The sequence below is a fragment of the Anabrus simplex genome, chromosome 3 (genome assembly GCF_040414725.1).
Source record: "Anabrus simplex isolate iqAnaSimp1 chromosome 3, ASM4041472v1, whole genome shotgun sequence".
NCBI classification, from domain to species: domain Eukaryota; kingdom Metazoa; phylum Arthropoda; class Insecta; order Orthoptera; family Tettigoniidae; genus Anabrus; species Anabrus simplex.
The window spans coordinates 6,139,376-6,156,091 of record NC_090267.1 but is presented as its reverse complement, the minus strand read 5'-3'; the positions used below and the strand labels follow the sequence as shown (position 1 = coordinate 6,156,091).

Below are 16,716 nucleotides of genomic sequence, written 5' to 3'. Positions count from 1 at the left end.
ATATAGAAGGATTTAATGCAGTTTTTCACAATAGACCGAACCGCCATGGAGGAGGAGTAGCTCTATAATACAAAAACAATTTAACGGGGAAGATTATGCAAACTTCGACATTATCTACTGACACCTTAACTGAATATATGTTCGTAGAACTATCTGTTGATAAGACTAAAGTACTGATTGGAGTTGTTTACAAACCACCAAAAGCAGGAAACTTCACCGACTTCGAAGAAAAGTTACTAAGACTCGTACCTACCTACGAACATGTACTCATATTTGGCGACTTTAACACAAACCTGTGAATAGACTCCGTTGAAGCAAATCGTTTACAGAACATATTTACCTCTTGTAACATGTCAGTATTGCCACTTAACCCCACTCACCACGTGCACACGGCTAACGGATCCTCACACACTCTAATAGATTTACTTATCACAAACAATTCCCAGAAAATACTGAAACACGGACAAACTTCTGTACCTGGTATATCATACCACGATCTCATATATTTAGCTTATTCTTTGAAAGTTCCCAAAACAAAGCCGAAGTGGATAACCTATAGAGACATGAAAAAGTTAAATCCTCAACAATTGATACAAGATGCTAATCTCTGCCCGTGGGACGAAATACTGCACTTGACTGACAATGACGAAAAAGTAAAGAGGTTTAACACATTATTGTTGGGATTGTATAACAAACACGTACCTAAACGTACTGCTGGGGTGACTCGCAAAGCTGCTCCATGGTTATCTAATGACATTAAGTCCGCGATGGCTGAACAAGATGCACTACACAGATGTTACAAGCAGACATTATCAACTGAAGATTTTGAAAAGTACCGTGTGCTTAGAAATAAAGTTAAACAAATAATTAGAAACAAAAAATATGCATACTTCCAACAATTAGCCAGTAACTTGAACACAAAAAGTACCTGGAAACAACTCAGATCAGTAGGTATTGGGAGGCAAACTACAAACTCCAATACGCATGACATAAATCCAGATGAATTAAATGCCCACTTTACTAGAGAAATAGTTAATACCCACCCTCATATTATACAAACAACAATAAATTCTCTCCAGTCTACTCCGTTGCCACAACGGCCTTTGTTCGAATTTCGTAAAGTAAATGAAAATGATGTAAGAAGAAAACTAACATCAATCAAATCGCAAGCAATCGGAGTGGACGACATCCCGATATCCTTCGTCGTTACCTTGATAGATGTAGTACTGCCAATTTTAACCCACATATGTAACTCATGTCTTTCGGAAGGCTACTTCCCAACTGTTTGGAAGGATGCCTTAATTTTTCCAATACCAAAAAAATCTCTAGAAAATTCTCCATCTGACTATCGACCTCTCTGTATATTTTCTTCACTTTAGAAAGTCTTAGAATAACTCATGCATGAACAACTGCTCCAATATTTGATGCACCATTCGTTACTTGATCACCTGCAATCTGGATTTAAAAAAGGACATAGTACATCTACTGCTCTTCTAAAAATTACGGATGACGTAAGAAAAGCAATGGACGAACGTAAAGTGACCGTGCTCATTCTCCTAGACTTCAGCAGTGCTTTTGACAGTATCAGTACGGACATATTAATAGTGAAATTGCATTCCTTCCATCTTAGCCACGCTGCTCTCAAATTGTTCGCTTCCTACCTCCATAACCGACGACAGTGTGTTGTCATGAATGATAAGAGAACGGAGTGGAAGTACAAAGTTAATGGTGTGCCACAAGGTTCTATACTCGGCCCCCTGCTATTTATTTTATATTTGAATGACATCTCTTCTAAGTTGAAAAACTGCAACTACCATCTCTATGCCAACGACCTTCAAATTTACTGCCACACAAAAGTGAATGACATGAATGCAGCTATTGAAAATATGAACCGAAACTTAGAGCAGATCAGCTGTTATGCAGCTGAGAATTCTCTCTCCATCAACCCAACGAAAACACAAGCTATCATACTAGGGCAGAGAAAACTGCTTGCACATTTACACAGTCTACAAATTCCAGTCATTCAACTAAATGGCGTTGCTATCCCACTCTGTAAATCAGTAAAAAGCCTTGGAGTCACTATAAATGAAACTTTAAACTGGGATGAGCATGTCACTAACGTATGCAGGAAAGTTCACTCATCACTTCATCCCCTTAAGATTCACCAGACCGTATTACCTCTCAACTTAAAAATAAAACTGGTTCAAACATTGATACTTCCAATTTTTAACTATTGTGATGTTGTGTTGCTGGATGCTACCAGTGAACAAAATAGGAAATTGCAGAGAGCTTTAAACTCCTGCATTAGATTTATCTTTTCATTGAATTTTGCCTTGCATGTATCCCCTTTTTATGCACGACTTTCTTGGTTAAAAGTAGAGCAGCAGAGGAATCACAATGTATCAACCCTTATCTATCGACTCTTGACTGAAAATATACCTGAATATCTCTCCAGTAATTTCCGTTTTCTATCCTCCTTTCATGACCGAGACACGCGATCTGGGTCAACAATTGCAATACCTCCACATCATACATCTGCCTTCAGTAATTCTTTCCTTGTGTCGGGCGCTAGAATATGGAATGCTTTACCCCCTGAAATTAGAAATTGTTCCTCATTAATTACCTTCAAAAGACAGTCTAAAGATTTCCTCTTGAATACGTAGGCTATATCATTTAGTTATGTGTGAATGTGTGAGTGAATGTCTGGAGTAAATAGTTCCCAAAAGTTTACATAAATTACTGTTATTTTTTATGAATTCCACCTAGAGTAGTTAATATTGAATTTATTTATTATTTTTCTAATTTTAGACTTAGAATGTAATCTTTTAGTATTAGACTATATTAAGTTATATTAATATTATATTATATACACTGTGTTAAGTTAGAATATTAAGTTTGGATTCAGTATTAAGCCGCATAATGTGGTTAAGTGTAAGAGAGGGCCAAGAGCCTTAACTTCACCACAAATAAAGACATCAATAAATAAATAAATAAATAAATAAATAAATAAATAATAACAAATATTTGAGAGTTCAATTTAGGCCTTCCAGTAAGCTAACATTTCACTCAGTGTGAATGAAATGATTTATAGCCTCGATTATAGTGGTTTATTATCTGACTTTACATACTGATTTTCATTAAATTCTCTTCAGCTATTTTCTCGTGATGTGCGTACATACATACTGACAGACAGAGCGAAATGATAGAAATGTGGACAAGTTTGATACAGAAAAACAATTCTTTTTAAATTCTGAGCAATGTACTGACAAAAATTATATTTATGTATACAGATGTCTATCACACCAACAACATTGCAATTGACCATATCGTGCAACAACATTGAAGTTATGCGTATAAACAAGGTGAGAATTAAGGTAAGAAATACATAATGTGGCAAGATGTCGAAAACAGGCAATAACCCAAGCAATGGGTAAAATAATAAGGCATATTCCTTGAAAGCATAAAGTTCAGTTGAACAGTAACCAAAGTGCAACAGATAAGGCAGGGTAAAAAAAAGGCAAAGAATTAACCAAGATAAAGTGGACATAGAATCACAAACGAGCCAAGTCAAGTAAAGTTAAAGAATTATACATCCTGTGTGATTTTCTAGCATAACATAGTTTGAATGTAATTTAATATAATATAGTAATACAATATATTATGTTTCTGGCCTACATTTTTTTAAAATCCTATGATCAAAGAAAAAATATCATTAATAGACTTAAAGTCAAGGAGGTAGAAAGCAAAAGGTACAAGAGCAGACACTACTGCCATCTCACAAGAGTATGATAAATTATCAAGTTCCGGGCGAGTTGGCCGTGCGTGTAGAGGCGCGCGGCTGTGAGCTTGCATCCGGGAGATAGTAGGTTCGAATCCCACTATCGGCAGCCCTGAAAATGGTTTTCCGTGGTTTCCCATTTTCACACCAGGCAAATGCTGGGGCTGTACCTTAATTAAGGCCACGGCCGCTTCCTTCCAACTACTAGGCCTTTCCTATCCCATCATCGCCATAAAACCTATCTGTGTCGGTGCGACGTAAAGCCCCTAGCAAAAAAAAAAAAATTATCAAGTGTAAGATTGCCAGCAAAGAAAGAAAGCGAAGATTGTGTAAAATTAACTAAACATATTATGTGAAACTGATGATAAATACAGACAGAGAAGCAGAGGCATCTCACCATGGATCATGTACTAAAGATTTCCTCAAAACCATAAACCATCCATTGTGGAATCAATCAGAAGTGTAAGAACATTAGCGACATGCAGTTTGAATTTAGCAACGGTCTTGGAATACGCGAGACAATACTTGCAATTGAAGGGCCAGAAGCCTCTCATGACAATGCAAGGAGCAAGATAGTGTTGAATGTTATCAGCTCTCCTCTTTAACATCTCCTCACGACAGAAGCTCACTGAAGTGCTTGAAGGGCTCCAAAAGGTATTAAGTTCAACGGCAAACTTACTAACAACATATGGTATCGGTATGTGGAGATGCAGTGCTATACTTAGGGATTTCAAGGACTAGTTACTGGAATCTGATGATGATGATGATGCTTGTTGTTTAAAGGGTCCTAACATCTAGGTCATCGGCCTCTGAAAATGAAAAATGAAATGAGATGAAATATTATGACAATTTAAAAGTCCAAAATTCATATACCGGCCAGACTTCAAAACGTGATGATGAAGAATGAATGTATGAATACATTATACATACATACATACATACATACATACATACATACATACATACACACTGTACCAGTAAAATAGCCAGACTTTATGAATTTAATTTTAAAGTTACCATGAAGTAGTTCTCAGGGCAATTCTGGGTGGTTTCTAGCTACGGCTTGGTACAGGAGGCAGGGTCCTATCTAGAAGAAAAGTTTTAAATAGATTGAATAATAGTTTTTTATTCAGAAAATGCATTTCAAAGTGCACATCACCTTGCTGTTGATGACCCGTGCTCCCAGTTCACCAGGCTGGAACACATTCTGGAAGTTGCCAGTATTACGTCGAGATAAGGCTGAACACCCAGGTTGGTTGGATATGTGTTTGAGTCACGAACCTTCAACATTCTGGACGATCTCTGATGTCCTCTAACGATCTCCGACGATGTTGCCGGGTAATCACTCGTCACATAACTTATACGAGTGTCCAGAATTACACAGTCCCCCGACACTTTGGTTTAGCAGCACTGTTTAATTTAATATGGTTGGGATATGCAGTCGAATTCACTCTTAAACTTGTAGACAGAATTTATAAGTTCACTAAAGATGAAGATGCGGGTTGCATCGAGATTGGAAGAAAATAAAGCACAGTTCATGAATAGAAATAATGAAACTGAAAATTGTTCATGTACTTGGCACAGTTCGTGGTGATTTTCCACTAAATACAGTAGCACTAGACATAGACAGAAATGTATGACTGCTCTAGAGTTTATCACAGATACGGCTGTTAGTCATGCAATAACACTAAACACTTTGACGAAGAAATAAGGTTGAAACGAAAAGCACAGTTCCTTGTTAGGTACACTTGACATTAAATAAAATAGGTGACTGATCGAGAGTTTATCAAAGACACTGCTGTCAGTCACACATAAATAATTTACAGATTGTTCAGAAGAAATAATACACAATTTTGTTTGAATTGGATAAAGAACACAGTTTGAGTTTGGAGCGAGACCTTGGTGTCGTAGCACACGATTATGGTAATCAGTTGCATTAACATTCATATAAAAGTTCGAACACTTTCATAAACTCCCTTGTTCATAAATGAAATTATGCTGAACGAGATTTAACAAAATGTCACAGTTAATAGTACAACATAGTAGAGTCACATTGTAATTAATGACATTTGTTCAGATACTAAGTTTCACACAGGCAACGTGGTAATAAACTCAGTTCTACAAGAACAAAAGTAAGTTGCATCGAGAAGTCTCTACATGCGCACAGAATATAAGTCCGACTTGACTGTTGTCAACTAAGTCCAATATACGACTTGTGATAATCAGAGTTGCAATATGTGCACAGATTATGAGTTCAACTTCATTGATAGAGTTCACACGCGCACAATTGATAAGTTCAACACGACTGTCAGAGTTTAAGTCCCACACGAAGACTTTGAATATTCGAAGACAGACTCTATCAGCACTTCGACGAACACTGCAGTGTGGAGAGTCAGGCTGAACACCCAGGTACGACTGTGTGATCTGGATAAAGTGAGCTCTCCTTATATTCAGTTCGGGGCTCCTACGTCAGCATATAATGTGATCTCTTTGAGGCTGATTATCTCGCAAATCCCTTGACGGATTTTCTTGAGATTCACAATTTGAGAAGTATACGTTATCCTCTTCAAAATGACGTATCGCTCAAGTTGCTGCGATTACTATTAGAGACACTTTGAATTTTTCTCAATGGAATGTTCGCAAAGGCGTGACGTTCATATCCAGAACATACCAGGCCGTGCAGGCTACACATGGTGTCAGGCGGGTAGTCTATCTTGTCCCTGCAGCTACGTCACACACACAGCTGTCGGCAGCTCGCCTGTTCGCTCCTCCGAACGTAAACAAACCAAGTTCGCTCTGAACGCCTTGCGTGATGATGAAGTATAATTAATACCCAAAAACTACAGCATGTACAGGTCGTAACCGGTACAATACATACATACATCATTATAGACCATTATGCCTTTCAGTGTTCAGTATGCAAGCTCCTGTGAATTTACTAAACATCACCACAATCCTCAATTTGCAACTTGTGCTGTGGTCTTATTTAGTTCTATAACTCTTATCCTTAAACCGTTAGAAACCGAGTCTAACCTTGATCATTTTCGTCTCCCTCTACTTCTCTTACCCTCTATAACAGAGTCCATTATTCTCCTAGGTAACCTATCCTCCTCAATTTGCCTTATATTACCCCACCACCGAAGCAGGTTTATGAGCACAGCTTTATCCACCGAGTTCATTCCTAACTTAGCCTTTATCTCCTCATTCAGAGCACCCTCCAGCCATTGTTCCCACCTGCATGTACCAGCAATCATTCTCGCTACTTTCATGCCTGTTACTTCTAACTTATGAATAAGATATCCCGACTCCACCCAGCTTTCGCTTCCATAAAGAAAAAGTTGGTCTGAAAACAGAGAGATGTAAAGATAGTTTTGTCCAGGAGCTGACTTCCTTCTTACAGAATACTGTTGATCACAACTTGCGAGCTCACTGTATTAGCTTTACTACACCTTGATTCAATCTCAGTATGTTACCATCCTGGAAGAACACACAAAACAAATACTTAAAATTATATTCCTTCATGTTCTAGCTTTGTATCACTGATCTGACATTCAACTCTGTTGAATTTCTTACCCACTGACATCAATTTAGTCTTCCAAAGGCCAAATTTCATACCATACTTATTGCACCTATTTTTAAATTCCAAAATATGGTAAAATCCGCTATTAAAACCAAGTCACCAGAATAGGTCAGACTGCTTACTACATTTCCAACTTACTGAATTCATCCCTGCCACTCTATACCTTTCAGCAGATGATCCATGTAAACTACGAACAGCTAAGGTGAAAGACTACAGCCTTGTCTAACCTCTGTCAGTACCCTGAACCATGAACTCATTCTCACAGCAGCCAAATTGTCAACATAAATGCCTTTGATTGATTTGAATAATCTACGCTTAATTCCATAGTCTCCCAATATGGCGAACATCTTTTCCCTCGATACCCTGTCTTATGCTTTCTGTAGAGCAACTAAACTTTTTCAGAATACGCTCCTGATATTGTTCCCACCTGCTTGTACCAGCAATCACTCTTGCTACTTTCATGTCTGTTACTTCTAACTGATGAATAAGATATCCTGAGTCCACTCAGCTTTCATTCCCATACTCCTGTAACATTTTTCAATTACCTGGTGCATGCTGAAAATTTGATCCTGACAGCCTGTCTGTTGCCTGAAACCACACTGGTTTTCATCCAACTTCCTCTTAACAATGATCACACCCTCCCTTCCAAGATGCCAGTAAATACTTTGCCTGGTATACTAATGAATGAGATACCTTGATAGTTATTGCAATCCTTCCTGTTCCCTTGCTTATAGATAGGCGCAATCCCTGCTTTTGTCCAGTCCGAGAGTTCCTTACCAACAGCCCATGCTAATCTTACTACTCTATGAAGCCATTTCATCCCTGCCTTCTGACAATACTTCACAATTTCAGGTACAATTCCATCCATTCCTGCTGCTTTATGACAATGGAATTTATTTACCATCCAATCCACTTCCTCAAGTGTAATTTCACCAACATCATTTTCCTCCTCCCCATGAGCTTGGCTGTTCATGACACCGTCAAGAAGATTTCCTTTTACATTGAGAAGATTTTCAAAATATTCCCTCCACCTGTCCAGTGATTCCCTGTAATCTAGAGTTCACCTGAATTACCCTAAACAATGTTCATTTCCTTTTTCCCTCCCTTCCATAGATTATTTAATACTGTCCAGAAAGGTTGCCCTGCTGTTTGACCTAGCCTTTCCAGGTTGTTACCAAAATCTTCCCATGACTTCTTTTTGGATTCAACAACTATTTGTTTCGCTCTGTTTCTTTCAACTACATACAAATCCCTGTCTGCCTCGGCCCTTGTTTGGAGCCATTTCTGATAAGCCTTCTTTTTACGTTTACAAGCTGCTCTCACTTCATCATTCCACCAAGATGTTCGCCTTTTCCCATCTTTACACACCATTGTTTCTACGACAGCATCCCTGTATGCCACCCACTCTCTTTCTATATCCTGAACCTGCTTACTGTCTACTGTTTGAAACTTCTCACTAATCATGTCCATGTACTTCTGTCCAATTTCTTTGTCCTGGAGATTTTCTACCCTTATTCTTCTGCAGAAAGATTTCACTTTTTCTAACCTAGGCCTAGAGATACTTAGTTTATGACAGATCAGATAGTGGCCCGTATCATTGAAAAATCCCCGGAAAACCCGTACATTCCTAACAGACTTCCTTATTTCGAAGTCAGTTTGGACATAGTCTATTATGGAACTCGTACCCCTAGCCTTCCATGAGTATCGATGAATAGCCTTATGCTTGAAGAACGTATTTGTAGGTGCTAAATCCATACCAGCACAGAAACCGAGCTTGATAGCTGCAGTTGCTTAAGTGTGGCCTGTATCCAGTATTCAAGAGATAGTGGGTTCGAACCCCACTGTTGGCAGCCCTGAAGATGGTTTTCTGTGGTTTCCCATTTTCACACTAGGCAAATGCTGGGGCCGTACCTTAATTAAGGCCATGGCTGCTTCCTTGCCAGTCCTAGCCCTTTCCTGTCCCATCGTTGCCATAAGACATATCTGCGTCAGTGTGACATACAGCCAATAGCGAAAAAAAAAACACTAGCACAGAAGTCTAGCAAATGCTTCCGATTCCCATTAGCTTCCATATCTTCCCCATGTTTACCAATCACCCTTTCGTATCCTTCAGTTCTACTGTATTTCTAACTCTCTGATATAAATCACCCATTAGCACTATCCTATCCTTGCTGTTGAACCTGACTACGACGTCACCCAATGCTTCGTAGGACTTGTCAACTTCATCCTCATCTGCACACTCACATTGTGAATACACTGAGACCACTCTCATCCTAATTCATCCAACTGCCAAATCTACCGACATCATTTGCTCATTTATGTGCCTTACAGAAACTATGTTGCATGCCATAGTATTCCTCATAAACAGCCCTACCCCACACCCTGCCCTTCCCTTTTTAATACCTGTTAAGTACACTTTACAATCTCCTATCTCTTCCTTGCTATCTTCCCTTACCCAAATAACACTTACTCCTAGCACAAAGATGCATTCTGTTTGCTGACTCAGCCAGTTCTACTTTCTTTCTTCCATAAGCCCCATTAATATTGATGACTGCCCATCGAATTCCACATCGTTCACCAAGTTATTTCCGAGGAGTCCCTCGCCTGTCAAATGTGAGTGGGACGCCGTTACTCCCATACAAAAGATGAAAACGAACTTAAAATCATCAGCAGATCCAACCCACAATACTGGAAATTGAAATAATTTGAAAATCGATCCATTGACCAGAATTCAAAAAGACGATGGTAGACAATGATTATGAACTTAAAAGATCCAGTGGATTTGGCAAGCAATGCCCCCACCTTAAAAGAACAATAGTATTACTGAGCAAGGGACTGTGTTCAGAGCACTCGATGATGTTTGTTGTCTAACGGAGTCCAAAATCCAGGTCAACGGTCTCATAATGGTACTTACAGCTACGAAAGTAGAACCATAGTATTTCTTATGTGGCAGGACTAATCCAAAGTAACGTACACTCACAGAGTTACACACATTATAGTACTACTCACAAGTATTCTACGTTGCACAGGTAATACAGACCTAAGGAGTTTCTCACAGGACACCGTCACTCATAGGCAACACAAACGCACGGTATTCCTCACATAGGTGTTATGCGTGCTACTTTACATCGCACTGACACAGACTGGTCTTATGGCGACGATGGGATACGAAAGGGCTAGGAGTGGGAAGGAAGCATCCGTGGCCTTAATTAAGGTACAGCCCCAGTATTTGCCTGATGTGAAAATGGGAAACCATGGAAAACCATCTTCAAAGTGCCGACAGTGGGCTTCGAACCCACTATCTCCTGAAAACTGGATACTGGCCGCACTTAAGCAACTGCAGCTATCGAGCTCTGTGGTGTATTAATCAGAGAGAGGCGTACTATCCAGTGTTCCTCACGTAGAATGTAACAATCACAGCCAACGCAGACCCACAGTGTCACTCATTTAGTGGTACTTATCACAGATAATATCAGCCCCTGGTGATCCGCATATAGTGGTACTGATCACAGGTACTAGAAACCTACAGTGAACCGCACTCTGTTGTAACTAATCACAAACTTATTATGTACCAAACATAGTCGTACTACCTGCTAGTAAAGCTGACCCACGATGTTCCCCGCTTGATGGTACGAATCACAAGTTGTCTCACAGTTCTTAATCACTCATCCCTTAGTTACCCCTTGTAGTCGCCTATTATGACAGGCAGGGGATACCATGGGTGTAGTCCATGTCTGCGTCCCTCACCCACAGGAGAAAGAGAGAGAGAGAAAAATAAATGTAGGGGTCTGTCACTTCCAAAAATGAAGTAACCGACGAACAAGGAAGACATCCTAGGCCTTGAATGCTCTAATATCATCGGGGTCAGAAAAGAACAAGAATTGACCAAGGGAGGTCAGACAGGATGGATGAAAGTGAGCAGCCTGGCGCAAGTAAATGGAAGCAATGCTAGGACTCGGCCATGGGCCCCGTGGTTGCTAACCCATGCTCCTGAGTCGAGAGCCCTGGGGACCCTTTTAGTCACCTCTTAAGACAGGCAGGGGATACCGTGGGTGTATTCCTTGTCTGCATTCCCTACCCACAGGGGGTCACTGGAGTCACGAAGCATGGATTACAGCTGAAAGACAATGTACACGTTTATAACAAAGAAACCTACACCACCAGAAATCCTGATGGTAAACAACCAGCAGATCAAGATGGGACAATATATGGTATATCTTGGGAGTAACACAGGACCGTTCTATTGTAATAAAATGTTGGATAGAGAAAGCAGAGTCCAACTTCATGATCATGTGGGAACTCTCAAGCTCTGTCCGCTCCATCCTACTGAATCATGTAGAGGTCGAGACATTCCAGTAGCCAGACAAAAGAAAAGGATTCCAAGGTTTCAGGATGTGGATATAGCTGTGAATGCAAAATCTGGTGGAACAGCCATGTGAAGTAAGAGGAGTAATCAAAAAAGAAAAAACATTTGTCAAAGAGAGCTCATAAATCAATTAAAATGAAGACACTGGAATACATGGTCACATTAAGAGGACTCAATGAAGTACAGTCTGCTACGAGAAAGAGGACCTGGCCAAACATGAATATCTTGGCTTGACAATTTGAAGAAATAGCTTCGAATGTCCACTTTGAAGCCTTCCCTCACTACACACAAACCAAACCCAACCCCATCACAGTACAGCCCTTGAAGGGCATTGGCCTGCCAAGTGACCGCTGCTCAGCCCAAAGGCCTGCAGATTACGAGGTGTCATGTGGTCAGCATGACGAATCCTCTCGGCCGTTATTCTTGGCTTTTGTGACCTGGGTCGCTATCTCATCGTCAGACAGCTTCTCAATTCTAATCATGTAGGCAGCGTGGACCTCAAACCAGCCCTCTGGTCCGGGTAAAAATCCCTGACCTGGCCGGGAATCGAACCCGGGGCCTCCGGGTAAGAGGCAGGCACGCTACCCCTACATCACAACACTACACACAACTAAAGAACAATAGCCACACTTGTAGCCTAAATCCAGATAGCAGAAGTGATGTAACCAGCTGGCACATGCCATGCAATGAAGGGACTTAGAACAACGCTACTTGCTATAGAGTGCTTAGAATAAAATTTTTGAACTACTTAGAGAAAATATGAAAATTATGTAAAAGAAATGGCAATCTCATAAAAATCCATCTTTCTGACGACCTTCAATTTGTGTGCTTTAAAATGAAGAGTCACTTACTGAGAACTGTTCAGCAGTTTTCTCACAATTTCCTTTTCCCGAAAAGTGATTCTCAAAAGATTAGATTACCTCAAATGTGTACATCTTTGTTTGTCCTGGCTCTGCCAACTCTGATTTCATTTCTTCTTGCAAGTGTGTCTCCTCTGATGCAAGCTGATAACTGTCCTGTGGAAAAGTTAGTATATTAGGCACATTCTTCAGACACATCCGGCAATTCAGTTACTAATGAGTCTGTTTCAAAACTTCATTCTCTTTTTCTGAAAATTTCTACCCATGGAGGATCCTTACAACATGTCAGCACAGAGACCTTCAGGAGCGGGAAGGATGTCCCGTTTGAATGCTAAGGGATATTTTTTAATTCTTAAGCAATTATATAACATAAAAACCTTCTAAAATTACTATGAAGCACCAGGAACATATACCGACATAATGATAATGATTCATTATCTACAAACCAATTCTGAAAATTTCAGAAATTTAAAAATTGATTACCGTTATTTTTTACATGCAATATCGGAAAGTACAGCACGGCACGAAATACATATCTCCTGTTCTCTGTGAAGTGCTCAGCCTGAAGACACGGGAGGATCCTCAACATACCTGCCATCAGCTGCCATAGAGATCTAAGTGTCACTGAAGAGGAATACTAAAGAAATGAGGAATGAGTTAGCTTTCCATTTGCTTATCTCTCCTAGCCAGACAGTGCTGTTACATAGCAATCTCTCATGACCACTGAAATGTACACACAAACCAACCAAATGAGTGACCGTATCACACCCTTTCTAACAAAGACTGTATTGGGAATGGTGTTAGTAGCACTGCTCATATCTCAATCACTTTCATATTGTCAGAGCAAGGGATGAGAATGAAATACAAAATATAAATGACAGATTCTTTTTAGCCCATGCCAGAAGACATCAGGAATGAAGCACACAGTATGTCACCAGAGATGGAATTTGGCAGGCCACCTCATATAAAATTTGGGAAGGATGTCATGGAGGACATGTCACTCCTATCTGCCTCACTCCATCCTCTGAAATACCACGAAAACATTTCACTGTTAAATATAAAAATCAGGCTTATAAAAAGATTAGTTCTCCCTATATTCTATTACTGTGAAGCTGTATTCATAGATGCAATGAAATCACAAACGAGAAAGGTATAAAGGACCATGAATTCCTGCATCAGATTTATATTTTCCTTAAGATATGACTCGCATGTCACACCTTATCACAAGCAACTTTCCCTCCTGAAATTCAAGGAACTCAGAAATCTTCAGGTAGCAGTGTTCGTGTTCAGATCAATAACTGAGAGAACTCCCCAGTACCTGTCATCAAATTTTATATACCTTTCCTCTTTTCACCAGTATAATACATGCTCTGTCACTACACTTGCCATTCACTTTAGCAAGTCAGCTGCCTGTAATTGCTCATTTATTGTGATGGGTACTAGATTATGGAACTCTGTTCCAAATAATATCAGCAGCAATAACTCATTAGAGTCTTTCAAGTCTTCCTACAGAGAGTACCTCTTAAATGCATAGTATATATGACAGGTAGGTCTGTAGCTCTGGATACCGAGGGTACAGACAAGACAGAGGTAGCAGCAGGAGATGGGGTGGGGTGCTCATAGCAGTGAAGGAAAGCACTGGGGTCCTCAAGGCCGAAGGCTTTGCCCGTAGGGCAGAGGCCTTGTTGTTAAAATTAGTACAACAGGGAAACATGTTTTGTTTGTGCTGCCTGCATCCCGCCCCCTCTAATCTTCAATCAGTCAATCAATCAATACTGATCTGCATTTAGGGCAGTCGCCCAGGTGGCAGATTCCCTATCTGTTGTTTTCCTAGCCTTTTCTTAAATGATTTCAAAGAAATTGGAAATTTATTGAACATCTCCCTTGGTAAGTTATTCCAATCCCTAACCCCCCTTACTATAAATGAATATTTGCCCCAGTTTGTCCTCTTGAATTCCAACTTTATCTTCATATTGTGATCTTTCCTACTTTTATAAACGCCACTCAAATTCGTCTACTAATGACATCCCACGCCATCTCTCCACTGACAGTTCGGAACATACCACTTAGTTCAACAACAATAAAGGTGTTTTAATTTAATCCACCTAATCAATACTTTTATTTCCACTTATAATTGTTACATAAATAGACTCACAGTTAAATGGGACATGTTTCGCCCTCAATTAAGGGCATCTTCAGCCTAAAAACAATCAAGAGTACAACTAATATTAAAAGTGGAAGCTAAAAGTTTAGCCAGTTATTAAAATTCGGGACATAAAAACGTGAAAAATGATACAATATATAAAGATGCTAATGTAAACACTGTCAATGATTAAACTAAAATCTTGTCGGAGACTAAAACTTCTTCCATTAAAATTCTAATTAAAACAGTTCATTTAAAATGTTAGTAGAAAACCAAAGTGGTAATTATATAAAGCCAACGACATGAGGGTGTGAACATAAGCATAAACATGATTAAGTATATAAATTTCATTATTCGTCCATATTGAACCAAGATTACAATTTATTAAAATTCGTATCCACCTTATTCAATACCAAAAATGTTGTTAAGATGAAATTACAACATGTATATTTATTTTATCAGGACTAGTTTCGACGCTTTATATTGCATCATCATCAGCTGATATACAGTGGAAACATTGGCAAACATATATAAGTTTATCTACGTCACACACATTATAAAAACTATGATAAAGATTTAAAAACCATATTATAATTAACCTATTTAATAATTGCAAGTCTTGGACAATATGGACTCAGGAATCTTAATAAATTTAATAAATTGTAATAAACATGATTGTCATAAATATAATATCTCCAAAGCCGCTGATGGAATTCGTCAGCATGAAGTGAGACAGAAGCATTAGTTGGAAATTTGTAAGTGGCCCTTAGCACCGTAGGAAATACTATTGGCTGAAACCTTGCCAGAAAATGCCAGTAGATACTGAAATAATGTTATCTGTAAGAGAAGGAAAAGATTAAATAAGAAGTTGAACGTAAGGAGAGAATACGGATTACATAAATTGAAACAGATGAGGACTTACATGTTAGTTGAAAGTTATTTGTTATCTACTGTTGTATTGGTTGCTGCCCTTCTGTTGGCTCTGATTCTGGTGTTGTAACTGTGCTGCAGAGGCGGCAGTGAACTCGGAGGGGAAGGAATAGGGGAGTGTGGAAGGGAGGAGAGGATGGGTGGAGTCAATTGTGACGAAGCTGACAAGGCATCTAAAATGCATACAGTACAGTAATCCAATGAATAAAGCACTTGCACAGGGGAACCAGTATAGATTTCTCCTCATCTGTGAATCATGTTTTCTTCCTTTTGTTTTCATTGAGTGAGGTTATGTTTCCTGGTGAGTTATCCAAGTGCATTGCTTGAATACTGAAAATGCACCTTGTTGGACACATTGTGGAAATTATTTTTTTCCATGGCATTTGAGAGCTTTAAACTGTGAATCAGGGTTAATTGCATACAGTAATGGGTCTTAGAATATATTGTGATGCCGCAAGTGTTGGAATTTCTGAGGTACGTGTTGGCAGTTAATTTGAAATCACGTAATTTGAAGTCTGATTTTTGCGTCCCAACGACTTTGAATTAACGAGGTTCTACTGTATCCGAAGAGTTCATGGACTATGAAAAACAGACGTTCTCAACTTGTTACTTGCCTGCTCAACTTTGTTCATGTACGGCGAATTAGCCGGCCAATTTATATGGTTAATACCCACCTCTCTCATGATGCACCTTGGTCAGGTGAGTACTGTTATCAACAAAAATGAATTTAGAACCATATTCTTCCCCGAAGGATGTACAAATGATCAACTAATTTTAACGTTGTACCGCTAGGCAGTTACTGTCACATAAATTAGTATCCAAGGTGTCCGATGGCCAGGCATAATCCCAATCCAAAACATTACACCACCACCCCCAAATGCACTCACACTTCAAGTTAAGAAGTATCTCAATATGTTGACTGAATACAATAGATATCTGAAAATCTTCCAGAATTATTTACCAAAAGTGTAAAATACAATCAAACTCTCACTTCCAGCCTGAAAATGGGTTAATACAACAATTGATATATTAGGGCATGATGAGTAGCTCACCTCACAG

The 16,716-nt window shown here is 39.3% G+C and overlaps 1 protein-coding gene across 1 annotated transcript in view; it reads right to left on the bottom strand.

Annotated features, from left to right (window-relative positions):
- LOC136865918 (uncharacterized) overlaps window positions 1-16,716 on the bottom strand; it is a 180,802-nt gene that overhangs the window by 116,058 nt on the left and 48,028 nt on the right. Inside the window, exon 3 of the mRNA XM_068226543.1 lies at window positions 12,645-12,740. Coding sequence (XP_068082644.1) covers window positions 12,645-12,740 — 96 coding nt within the window. The remainder of the gene's footprint in view (window positions 1-12,644; window positions 12,741-16,716) is intronic.